Source organism: Nestor notabilis, unplaced genomic scaffold (genome assembly GCF_000696875.1).
Source record: "Nestor notabilis isolate BGI_N333 unplaced genomic scaffold, ASM69687v1 scaffold32153, whole genome shotgun sequence".
NCBI classification, from domain to species: Eukaryota; Metazoa; Chordata; class Aves; order Psittaciformes; family Psittacidae; genus Nestor; species Nestor notabilis.
This window is the reverse complement of record NW_009923871.1, coordinates 3,456-16,671: the sequence shown is the minus strand read 5'-3', so window position 1 is coordinate 16,671 and position 13,216 is coordinate 3,456. Positions and strand designations below refer to the sequence as shown.

The window sequence follows — 13,216 nt, the reverse complement described above, 5'->3', positions numbered from 1 at the left end:
GGGTGTGTGTGTCCCTTGCGGGGAGGGCGGGTGCCGCTTCATGAGGGGACAGTAGCTGTAGAGTACCTCATGTTGAGTGTTTGTGTGCGTGAGTGGCCGTCCCGCTCTTGGGCAGCCTCGGGTGTGTGTATGAGAGTTGGTGCCCTGCGTCTGGGTCAGCCTCTCCCTTCCTAGGGAAGGCTGGACACAGAGGCACCGCACAGGGACAGGTGAGCTTGTGCTGGTTGGAGCGAGGAGTCCTAGGAGTGACTGCCACGGCACTTAGACCTTAAAGCTGTGCTTTGCACAAGCTCTGCAGGTGTAAGGTGTTATCCTGGGCACCTTGTTCTGTGCTGAGCTAGGACTCCGTACTTCTGTGGTGAGTCCAGGTCTGCTGTCTGTATCCTCCGTGGTGTCCCAGACATTTTCATAGATTTCTATGTGCTAGAGCTGTGGTAATTGCAGTCTAAACAAGTCTTGGGGAGCAGATAATATCCTGGGGCATCTGGGAGACAAGCAACTTTCCCTTGTTGGAAATGCAGGAGCAGTGCGTTCACATCTTTTTGGGAGAAGGCAGTTGGTAGCTTTCCCAGCTCATACAAGGGGTGTGTGCTCGATTTTCTTACAGCTCTGAGAGAAATGATGGTTGGCATAACTGTTTGCACTTGTGGTCTTTTTCTGTGTGAGCACTTGGTGTTTATTCTCTTCCTGCAGGTAACTTAGCCAAGAGTGTGTGTTGGCCTCTGTATAAAGCAGCTTTTCAGTCTCTGGTGGGATTTGTGTAGGTTGTTCCTTTGCCATAAGAAAGGTGAGTAGGATTATTTCCATGTGTTGCGCTAAGGCTTTCTAGCTTAAATGCTTCCATAAGTGGACCGATACTTAAACAGCCTTGTGATTGCCAGTCCTTTCTAAATTTGTTTGAGAGTCATAGAATCAGCTAGATTGGAAAAGACCTTTAAGCTCATCAAGTCCAACTGTTACCCCAGGACTGCCAAGACCACCACTAAAACACGTCACCGAGGGCCTCATCTACATGGGTTTTGAATGCTTCTAGGGATGATGCTTCCACCGCTTCCCTGGGCAGCCTGTGCCGATGCCTGATCAACCCTTTGCCTGAAGAAATGTTTCCTAATACCCAATCTAAACCACCTCTGGCACAGCTTGAGGCTGTTTCCTCTTGTCCTGTTACTTGGCAGAGGAGACTGACCCCCACCTTGCTACAGCCTCCTTTCGGATAGAGAGCGATAAGGTCCCCCCTGAGCCTTCTCTTCTCCAGACTAAACACCCCCAGTTCTCTCAGCCATTTCTCATCACACTTGTGCTCCAGGCCCTTCACCAGCCCCGTTGCCCTTTTCTGGACCCACTCCAGCACCTCAATGTCTCTCTTGTAGTGAGGGGCCCAGAACTGAACATAGGATTTGAGGTGCAGCCTCACCAGTACAAGGGAATGGTGATACTGCCTAATCTTTTATATGACTGAACTGGAAACTGGAGTTTATGGTCTCCAGATGGTCTTTGATCTTTGTATCTTTTGGTGGCTTTTTTTTTTTTTACTTCAATGAGGGTTTTTTTATTGCTTTTGTCCAAAAGTACCCAGCTAAGAACTTGCGTGAACTGCTGCATCTTCTCTATTGTTTGGTCTTACTTTTTGTATTCAGCCTTAATTTGGATTTGTAAATTATGCAGTCCACTTTTATCCACTGTTCCTGTGGCCAATACAATCAATCTGAACAGTGAGGTGTTTGCAAAGATAGAGCTTTTTATGGAGCTATGTTTTGTGTAGTAGTTCATGCTGTGAACACTGCAGTCTTTAATCCGATGTATGGGATGCTGGGGAAAGATTACTTTGGCTTTAGATGGCAATGCCATCTGATACTGCTTTTTTTGTTATGAACCTGGGATTTTAAGGGCTGTAGTTTAGAATTGTATCTGATGTGACATGACACCTGAATCCTGACAATAGTTGATTTCTTTGCTTATTGTGCAACTCATTATCGTGACTGGAACATGCAAGGCATTTTGTCTGAGATGCTCCTTGTAACATACATAATTCAGGCCACCTTGGCATGAAATCACAGAAGACTTTCTTTTGTATTTACCAACTGTCTCTTGTGTGTCAGACAATACCTCCTGGTATTTCTGTGAAAATCTCAGTCCTCAAAGGCTTTTTAAGCCTGAGCTGTACCAGTAGACAGAAGTTAGAGCTGGGGAGGTGCTGTATTGCGTCTTTGTGTGATGAGACTGACTCCTGTGGGAGTGAAGGAGAACTAAGCTGCCTTTACAGTCAATATCAAATTACTGAAACTGTTTAGGAATTCAACTTTTCTATACACTTCTTGAAAGTCTGGTAAAAATTAATGCTGATATTGTGCTGGGTTCCCAAAACCCAATGTGCACAGGCTGAAGCCATCCTACTCACCTAATTTATGGTCACAATGCATGTGAATTTGAGACACTTGGAGTGTGATTGAAGCAGCTCGGACTGATTGGAGATCATGGGAGCTCCCATAAGCATGTTTCTTATGGAATCTAGTCCAAAGATGATTGTGCAGAAGTCAGACCTCAGTCTCCCCCGTCCATGGTTTTGGAAGTGCTTAATGTTCATATACATTTAGTATACAGTACTGTTCCCAGTGCAGAGAGTTGTATTACTGTGTTCTACCCTCGTCCATTGCTGTCTAGTCTGTGACAGATTAGAATGATCAGATGGGGCTTTTAGAGTTGCAGTACTGTGTCCGATGGACCTTTAAAATCTGTCTCCCATTGAAGACAATCCACAGATGGTGGTGGTTAGTTAACAGGAGCAGAGAAAGGTGCTGTTTGACCTTATGAATATACAGCTGTTATTTAATGAGGACAGCAAATATGCATTCCTTCAGAGCCAGTGTGGGCCTGGGCAGCCCTGAGGAGCTTGGACTCTTTGTCTCACCTCTAAGCTCACCAGTGAGAGTGAGATCTGCTTCTCTGGTAGGGAGCCTCTGATATTCAGTGAGGCTCTGTTTTAAGCATGGAAGAAAATCTGTAGGCAGGAACAGCCTGTACAAATGTGCAACTAATCAATTGGTTAAGTGGGGTAGTTGCAACAAGCTGGGTGGAGGGTGGTGATTTTCCTCCTTCATGAAGTTGGGAAGGAATTCAAAGCCAGGAGACCTCAAAGGTAAAAAACATACTCAACAGACACTTGTTTGTTCAGTTGTTTTGATAGTTGACTACTTTTTGCTGCCATGTTACTAATTGTAATGCATGGCCTGTGGGATATTTGATGAATCTTTCTCATATGTTTCTGTCCAGATGCATCATTATTAGATACCAAACCAGTTGTCGTCTGTGCTAAGCTGCAATCAACATGGCTAAGTACAGGCTTGTTCTCTTAAGACATGGTGAAGGAGCCTGGAACAAGGAGAATCGCTTCTGCAGCTGGGTGGACCAGAAGCTGAGCAGTGATGGGATAAAGGAAGCTCAGAACTGTGGAAAACACCTTAAAGCGCTGGGCTTTGAGTTCGACCTGGTCTTCACCTCTGTACTCAGCCGCTCCATCCAGACTGCATGGCTTATCCTGGAAGAGATGGGCCAAGAGTGGGTCCCCCTGCAGAGTTCCTGGCGCCTGAATGAACGTCACTATGGTGCACTGATTGGTCTGAACAGAGCAGAAATGGCTCTGAATCATGGGGAGGAGCAAGTGAAAATATGGAGGAGAAGCTATGATGTTACCCCCCCTCCCATCACCGAATCTCATCCGTTCTATGAAGAGATATACAATGATCGCCGGTATAAGTGCAGTGATGTCTCTCAGGATAGTCTCCCAAAGGCTGAAAGCCTTAAAGATGTGCTTGATAGACTCCTTCCCTATTGGAATGAAAAGATAGTGCCAGAACTGAAAAGTGGCAAAATGATTCTTATCTCTGCTCATGGTAACAGCAGCAGGGCGTTGCTGAAGCACGTGGAAGGTAAGGGTCTTCCTTTCAGCCTTCCCCTTTCCTATTTACTCAGCTGCTTAGAGCTTTACATCTTGTTTTGTAGTATGTATTAGTGCTCTGGGCAATGTAGCACAATGTCTGTGGTCTCCAAGGAGAAAGCAAAAAAGATGGCCTTTTGGAACAGGAATCAAACTGGGATGTGTGGAAGAGGGGAAATAATTGATTAGGTTAATGTAGTTAAGAGCAGAGCTTGGTGCTTTTGCCTTGTTTCTCACTACTCATTTTAAACTACTGTAGTCAAACTAACTTTGTGGTTGGTCTAGATAGACAAAACTCTTCAGGCTCTGACTATTTTTGGATTTATTCAGCTGCTTTACCAGAAGGGTTGCAGTTGTAATCTGTTCATTAAAAAAGCATTGCTATAACATCAGAAAAATGCTTGTGTTGGGTTGTGAAAGGTTCTTGGCTGTTGCTGTGGTGGGTCACTTTTGAGGCTTCATTCCTGATAGTTCTTTACTTTAAAAAGCAGCTGTGACAGGGAGTGCTGCAGAGAGTAGGCACTTGCTAAACTTTATGCAAACACTGTATTATTTCCCAATGTAGATAATGCATACCAATAAACAGCTAAGTTGGTAGTTTACCATAAGGTTGCTTAATTGGGCTTGAAAAGGATGTGGTTTACCTTTAAGTCATTGCTGTATTCTTTCCCCACCTCTTTAATGATATGGCTTCTAGTATAGGTCATCCCAAACTGGAAGATGGACTGTATAAATTTGTCTGTGGGTAGAGTACTATTTAGTGATTATACATGTATGAATGCAGCCTACTAGAGTTGTAGTTGCACATATGCATACACTGTATTGTGTTTACTTAAGTTTTTAGTATAAAACCCTCTGGTGTGTGCTCCTATAGCTGTGACTCTGCTGAGCACATTTTGCATCCAGGTGTACCAGAACAGTCAGGATAGCTGATGCTTTAGCAGGAGTCAGAAGCCTAGAGAAAAACTGGCTTTTTCCCTAGGCTTCTGGAACTATAGAGTCCATGAGTTCTGGAGTACTGCTCAGTTGAAGGAGGAAGGCTGGTTCAGGCAGTTCTGCTGATTTGGTCAGGGTGGTTGTCCACACTGTGAAATGATAAAGGAAAAAGGAACAGGGAGATCTGCAACCATGGTGACTCCCTTGCTCTCCCCCTCAAGAACTGAACCGTGTCCATGCAACCATGCTGGCCAAGTCCTTTCGGGGTAGAATGCTGCAAGCTGACCTCAGCTTCAGCAGAAACTGGGGGCCACCTTCTGCACAGGCATGCACCAAGGCTAGAGCCAACAGCATCAGTCACTTGTAAAGGTTACTTTAAAGTTAGCATGGCTGGATTCCGTGCTGTGTTGAGATCGGAGAGCAGTATAAGTTAGAGCAGCTGCAAAGTTTTTCTTTGGAACAATCAGGTGTAACTCCTCAAGGGCTACCCACACTCAACCAGAGTAGAATAGAGCTGTGTCTCTTGTCTGTCCTATGCTATACCTTGCCCTCCCAGCATGTGCTTATGTAGGGGAATGTGAGGAATCCTTTGCAGAGGATCTAATTCTTTTTGCTGAGGATTGTCCATCAGCTAACCCAGCTCCCACACAGGAGTAATTGCCACATACATACTGGCTTTCCTGCCCTTCGTGCAGTGGACAGCTGTATTGCTGCAGAGCTGGCCTGAAGGTTTACAGGAACAGAGCTTTTAATACTCCTGTTATTGCAACCTGCTCATTTTCTTCTAAAGAGCTCCAGCCTTTATCTAGTTGTATCTAGGAGGTTCTTTGTCTGTGTTATTGACACTCTGTCCCTTTCTCTTCTGAAAGGTGGTGAGTTGTGAGCTGCTCTGGGGCCCTCCTCGTGTTGGACCAGATTCAACAGCACTTAGTTTGTCAGCTACTGTATTTATAGCACCCACTGTGAGGTGGGCTTTGTTTTCCTGGACTTTGTAAAGCTTGGTGTGTCTTGCACTTGAGTGGAAGTTTCTAGGCACCTCTGTATTAGCTGGAGCCATGTTTTTTGGCTTTCAGAAAATGGGGCTCCAAATGCCTCAAGCAGCAGTCCTACATAGTTGCTTTAATGTCTTAATCATGGTGATAACTCTTGGAAGATGTAGCTCAGAAACTTTAAATGGCAGTAAATATGAATGTTTTCAATCAGTTTGATCTGGTGAAACAATTATCATTGTTTCAGTTTGAAATTTCATGTCTTTTCTGAAAGACTTCAGAGTATCCTTGAAGTTAACATTTAGGGGGGGTATTTTTTTTTAAACAGGCCTGCAGTTCTCTGCATCTGAACACTTTCATTGTTAAGTAACTGGTAAAGATCTTGAAATGGAGATCTACTTTCTAACTTGCACAGAAAAATCATCAAACCAACAATATCGAGCTAACAAGACTTTGACTGTAGGTTTAGATTTTGTTCTCATTTTCTCAGTGCCCAGAGTGTTCATTATATGAAATGTCTGTAGTATTTGTCATGTTTGCACATGAGCACTGAAGTGAAACCCCATAGTCTTTCTGAAAACAGTACTTAGTGCAAACTGGACCATACTCTTGTATGCACTTGGAGATCAGAAACAGCAGCCTCTCTGGGAGCTTGTTCTTCTCTCTTGGTGGGTTAAGTGACATTTTTCCTAGAGGGTGCTGCTGAAGATGTCAGTGCTGTGAGCTGTTGGTGTCTGGGGGGGCTGCTGGGCTGTTTTCCTTCTAGGTAATCCCTATGCATTTGATAATTGCCACCAAGGCCAAGTGTGGCTGTTCTGTGTAGTCCTGACGAAGAAACAATGTTGGCATCGAATTAAGCTTGCCTAGTCCTTTCAGAACACTTACTCTTTGCATCATCTTCAGGTGATATAAGTGATAATGCCAGGAATTGTTGGCACAACTGAAAATTGGCAGTGTGAGAGGACACTTTTCATTATATGTTGTTAGGCTTGGAAAGGCTCTCTAACATTTTCTTCAGGCAGCAGTCTTGTGTTTGCAGTGGAAGTATCTTGTCATATCTTAGCAACTGTGACACCTATTCGTGTGGACTATGACCTGTAACTCTGGTCTTTAGACACGCTATATTTTTTTCTGTTATGGTATAGCACCTCTGAGGCATTGGAAAAAGCAATGCCAACAAGATGTTGATGAGGAGGGTATCTAAAGTAACCATACCAGACTTGCTGGATTAAATTTTACTTTGGATGCTGAAATGTCAGATTGATTATGAAAGCACCAGTTGCCAAAATCTGCTGAATAAGCATCCTAGATACACAGGATCTATTTTCAGGTGATTTTTCTCAGTTCTTTGAAGGAGAAATTGTTTTCTTTTACCTGCAGTATCAAACTGATACTTCAGATTTACACTCTCAGCAGTGTCTCGTATAGCATTTGTCTTCTGGAGCAACTGCTATGCATACTGAAGCCCTACTTCCTGGAAGTAGCTGAACGTTGCCTGCTGATAGGAAGTAGAGAATAAATCTTTTGTTTTCCTTTGCTTCTGTGCCCATCCTTTGCTTGTGCTTTGTTAAAAACTGCCCTTATCTTGACCCATGAGTTATTTCCATCTCATTTTCTCCCTATCTGTCCTGCTGAGGAGGGGAGTGATGGAGGAGCTTGGTGGCCACCTGTGTCCAGTCAGGGATAATCCCCCTCACAGTCCTTTTGGTGCCTCACTATGGTTGGCTGACCTTCATTGAAGGCCAGGTGCCTGCTCTCTTGTAACCTACTAGGGTCTCTGCCAAGAGGGCAGAATATGGCCCTGAATATCTAATTTATTAGGCCAAAGCTTTGGTATTTTCATTAAGGCTGTGGGAAGCATGCGGTGACCTGATTGGGATTGCAATTACAAAGCACCAGTTCTAGAACAAGCCCATTGTGGCTGAATTTATGTATATGTTTTTGTGTTTTGTTGGGTGAATCATCTGGCCTCAAGTGTAGTTGAGATGCAGGGGAGGAGGTGTGCAGCTATTCTCAACAGCTGTTGTGGTTTTTGTGTTGCTCTGGCCATAAGAATAGGAGGAAGGAACTTGGTAAGAGCAGGTGAGAGGGCAGGAGAAGCTGAGCCAGCCCTTGTAGAAAGCTGGCCTCAGTGATCAAAATCAAGCCTGATGGGGTTTGCCTCTGTAGGACCTCCCAGGGGGCAAGTATTTCAAAGCACTTCATGGGCTACCAGGTAAAGGTGAAATCTTAAGTTTGCACAGAAATATTACTGCTCTGTGTGCTTGATAACTCAGTTCAATTAAATGGAGCATAATTGAACTGGGAAAGAATTCTGAATGTGGTTTTGAAAGATCTTTAAGTGCTGTACCAAATTCTTAGTGTTCATGTACCAAGCTGCTTGCTGAGAGAAAACATGGGAGACACTTGAGGAATGGAGTTGCCTGGTCAGCATTTTATCAGGGATCCTGAGTACTTCAGAGATGTCTGTGGGATCTCATAGTTCTAAGTAGGTAGAATCTTGGTTTTAAAGTATTTCCAGTAGCACAGTATCTTTCAGCAGTGCTGAGACCCAAGCTTTAGTATTATACTGGAGGGAAGAGTGTTCCTTTTTCAATAGTCTTACTTCCCATTGCACCTTACAGTCAGCAGCTGAGTCCTTGCCCTGATTTCACCCTTCTTCCCTCTGAGATAGGGTGGGGTTGTGGCACAGGCCAGCTCAGATGAAGTGCAAGAAAAGGTCATTTGGCTATAGTTACAGTACATGAAGTAACTAGATAGTAGTTTGCTCGTGTTTGTGATGGCTGAGGTGTAAGATGTGATCTCTTTACTGTCCTTGTAGCCTGTTAGGTTCTGTGTGTTTTGCCTGCAACTTGAAGAGCTTGTGTGATAGGCTCCTTGCTTCCTGAAGAGCAGAAATGCTATACAAATACAGCAACAGTGCTGCAACAGGATACTTTAGAAAGTCTTTAGAATTTTCATCTGACTTCAACCTGCATTTCTAGCCTGCTAGCTGTGAGGCAATGTTCCTGTGTAAGGAAAAATCCTGAGGAGAAAGCCAACATGCTTGCTGCAGCTTGTTTATCCTAGACTGTGCTGTTCTGCTTTGTAAATCAATACTCGTTGACATCGGTGTGGTCACTTTGTGTTCTGTAAAAACAGTAAATTGCATTTCTGAACCCATGTAGCTACAGCTAGTTTTGTTTAATCTGTCTTTAGAGCAAACCTTTAAATATCCTGGCTCCTGACCACAGTATGTGGTTTGCCTAAATTCTCCTGCATGACTTCATCTGCTCTGTGTACATCTGAATGGTTTAGTCTGGGAGACTGAATTTGAGGTGGGCAGAACACTTCCTGGGGCCAGATTCTCTGTGGCTACATGGTGATATGTGTATGTTGTTAAAATCTAGTATGTTTAAGAATCCTTGAAATAAGATCGGTCAGCTTGGCTACTTGTTTTGCAAACCAGAGTCTTTGAGAATAGTGCTTGTGCCTGGTAAACGGACTCAGGTTTTTTCCCTTTGATTTCCGTGTGGTTTAAAGTTTTTAGAAGCTCCTTAAGTGCTGTTCTGTAGGTCTGATTGTGCTGCCTGCAATGGATGAATTATTTATCCCTGTATACAGGGATTGGAATTACTTAAACTGGGACAATGTGACTTTTTTTAGTGGACTGGTGCCTCAATATGTAACCAGATGTAAGCTTCTTGGAAGGGTTTGTCTGTTTCTCTTGCTCCATGCTTTCTGAATCTTGGGGCTCATCTACAACCTAAACCAAGTGCTTAACCTAATTGAAACAAGAATAGGTCACTGCAGAAGTTGTGTGTTTGTGTAGTCTCTGCATAGGGGCATAAACCTCATTATCAGTTCTAGTTTTTCTGACCTGTTGTCATCCCATTATTGCTGAGTGGCTTGACTCTGTGGGTTTTCCTGTATGTTTGCTCTGCTTTTCTGCTTAATGTGTAAATCGCTGGTGAATTTGCACCCATATGTTCTGAGAACCATCTGTTTTGTCAGCTGCTCAAGAGGATGTTTTCTTCATGTACCTTGGTCTCATTTATGTGGTGTCATCGTTTTAGAAGCTTGACTGTGTGCATTTTCTAAGCATGAATTACTTGAAGCTGTCCTGCTTTACAGCAGCAGGCTGCTGCTGTTGTGATCTCAGTGCTTCTAAGGGGGGTGGGGTGGAATATTGCCTTTCCCTATGACACTAGCTTTTTTTTTTTGCCTGAAGTTTTTGCAGAATACTGTCTTTGCAGACACTGCTGCTTAATGCAACTATTTAGACCTTGTGTGGGAGCTTTACTAGGGAGTTGGTTTCAACATTCACTTGGATGCTTTAGAGATGTTTGGTGTAAGAATAACCAGCAATGCCATTGAGATTAAAGCCCCAGAGTATTTGAATTAAGCAAAGCTGGATAGAATAAATTTTTCTTCCCAGGTACACATTTGTACATTATTTTAAGTGGAAAAGGCTCCAAGTTTTGTAAGTTTTGCCCTTCCTTTGTTTCCCTCTCCCTCATTTGGAAGAGGAAAATTAATAGCCTGTGCTTATTAATTCTGAGAATAGTACCATATGCAAGACGCTGTAAACTTGCTTATGAGAAACCAGATGTGGGCAAACAGGGGTCTTTCCACTAGAAGAATTAAATACTGATTTTTAAAACAGCTTGTGCGAGAAGCTTTGCATAGAAAACTTAAGAGGAGAAATTAACCATGGTATCCTGCCTTTTTAAAGAGGCTGTTTATACTGGCTGCTTAGCTGATAACACACTGATGTTTTAGTTGTTGCTAAGTAGCACTTACCCTGACCAAGGACTTCTCCGTCTAGCTAGGAATTGACCATTGAGTGTTGATGGAGGCCAGAATGTGTCTTTTGTTTTAGGACCAGATAATCTCAGATATAAGGCTGAGCTAGGTAGACAATTAGGAAGCTGCTCACTATGTGTAACTGTTTTTGTTTTTGTTTGACAGGCATCTCTGATGAGGACATCATCAATGTTACTCTCCCCACTGGTGTGCCCATACTTCTTGAACTTGATGAGAACCTGCGCCCTCTGGGCCCTCACCAGTTTCTGGGTGATCAAGAGGCTATCCAAGCTGCTATCAAAAAAGTGGAAGATCAAGGGAAAGTAAAAGCCGTTGAGAAGTAAAATCCCACTGACACAGCTGTTTCCAACATTTATGTATGACTGCTAGGTTGCACTGTGTAGAAGTCTCAATTTTAAGCACAAATAATTGGGAGAGATGTTGAGTCTCAGGTTGGTAGATTTACCTCTCAAAAACTGGAATTTGGATCTCAGCATGAGGTTATGGATACTGAAAAAAAGAAATCAAGAGATCATTCAGGTAATAGAAACTTGCAGAGCAGTCTGCCCCAGATCTAGGATTGAGGGTGGCCCAGCACAGTAATGAAGATACATTATTGGTGTCTACTGATAATCAGTCCTAATCTAAGGGGAAAAGCACCAGTTTACTGGACTAAATAATTCCAGGTTATTCCATGCACTAAAACTTATTCAGTGTGACAAAATGGCACTAGGTTGAGTTATCCAGTACGACTCATCTGTGTCAATGGCCAATTGACAGTTTGTTCTGGATGGAATTCCTTTGGTCTTTCAGAACACTTTCAGCGGTACAACTCTTTTGCCTTTGTTATTTTGAGTCTTCCAAGGTCAGTTCATGGTCCAGAAAATTTTGTAGAGATGTTCTGACTGTTACAGTTACCATAGCTGTATTTTTACACTATAGTCCATTTTTTAAGGAACCTAGAAGGAATCCCTTTTCCTCCACCATCTTTGCAAAGCCTAGCATGACTGCATGTTGCTAGCTTGAAATAACAGGATTTAACTCAGACTTTAGTCCATAAACTAAGCACAAAGGCTTCTTGCTCACTATTTAAATGATCACTTAGTGAGTGACCTGTATGGCTTTGAAACACTTAAGTGACATGTACTAGAGGTTTGATCATCTCGTAGTCAAGTTGTTAAAATAATTCCCGTTTCCCTCAAAACTGAATATAGGAAAATCCCCTTTTAAGCTTTCTTGAGTTACAACGGTCTCTTGATAAATGTTCCACAGAAATATTATGTGGCATTCTCCATATCAGTTTCTCTGGATGGTGGAAAAGATGTCTAAGGCATATAAGAAGTGTTACTGGATGTGGCACATCCAGCCATCATGCTGGTAGGGAATGATATTCTGCCATGCCTGAAAGCGTCCTCCTGTAAGACTCTCCTCAAAACCATGGCTTGATTCCCGCTGAGCGTGGCCTTGCTGTTGTGTTTGTCACTAAATTCAAACAGTTCTCACTGGTTGGGTGTCGGGTAGCATGTTTGGCAGTTTGTTCTTTTTGTGTACACAAGGATCAGGATAATTCCACTTTTGAAGACTTGCTCCAATCTTACAGATATGAAACTTTTACTTAGATCTGACCCAGTGTCTCAACACCTGAACGTAGGGATTCTGACCTCAGTTACCAACACAGATGGAACTTGTGTGTGTAGTGTTTGAGCTGATTGTGTTCTCAGCATGGCCTAGCTACAAATCTCAAGAGAAGTTGATGAAAATTCCCTTGGTATGATGACAGTGTAAGCTTTTAAAATCATAGAGTATTTGCTTCTTTGTGGTGAGCAGCTCTGTAGCTCATTTTGTAAGTGTGAGAGGAGTTGTGTTTTCCTTTGAGGAGAGCAGTGTGACGGTATGGTGTGCTTCCGACAGTCTCCCTGTCTATATGGAGTAGACTTTCCAGGTCTGATGCTGCCTCGCATCAGGGTGGCACATACACTGTAGCAAAGACTTCTTGCTAGATGGTAGTTTCTCTTGCATGAATGATGCTTGGGCTTCTCTTTGGCTTTGTTTTTTGTAGCCCTTGCAGTAGGAGTGAAGATAAATGTATTTCTTTTAAACATAAAGCTGTTAGGTTTCCCCTTTTTACAAGCAAGGATATTTCAGTATTGTTTTTCTCCTAAATACTATTGTTAGCTGCCCTGCTACTCTGTTTGATACTGACTTAGTCCAGGCACAGAGAACTAAAATCCCAGAAAGGAAAAACTGCTAATCTTAGTTGATACTTTACAAGTCAGTGTTATGGAGTTAGATTACTGGTCAGCAGATGTTCACCTGTCAATGCCTTGAAGAAGGCCACTGGCACTCAAGTGATTAGATTGTTTCCCTAACATTCAGTAATGTGTGAAGTTCAGTGTCAAGTGAAAATCACTGTAGACTTGTTAACAAGGCAAGCAGAGCCAACTGTTGCCAGTGGGAACTGCATGCATCCAGATGTGTGGACTTACAGGCCTTGGCTCTTCATGTCCATATCCCTTAGGCATTCTGGTATTGTAATGTAGAACTTGTTCAGGACTTGGGATGCAGCTGGAAT

General features: G+C 43.1%; 1 protein-coding gene across 1 annotated transcript; it reads left to right on the top strand.

Annotated features, from left to right (window-relative positions):
• Positions 1–3,325: 3,325 nt before the first annotated feature.
• On the top strand, positions 3,326–11,043 carry BPGM (2,3-bisphosphoglycerate mutase). Its single transcript, XM_010012370.1, has 2 exons — positions 3,326–3,926; positions 10,810–11,043. Exons 1-2 carry the CDS (start codon positions 3,326–3,328, stop codon positions 10,986–10,988), a joined length of 780 nt encoding a protein of 259 aa, XP_010010672.1. The 3' UTR covers positions 10,989–11,043.
• Positions 11,044–13,216: the final 2,173 nt, after the last annotated feature.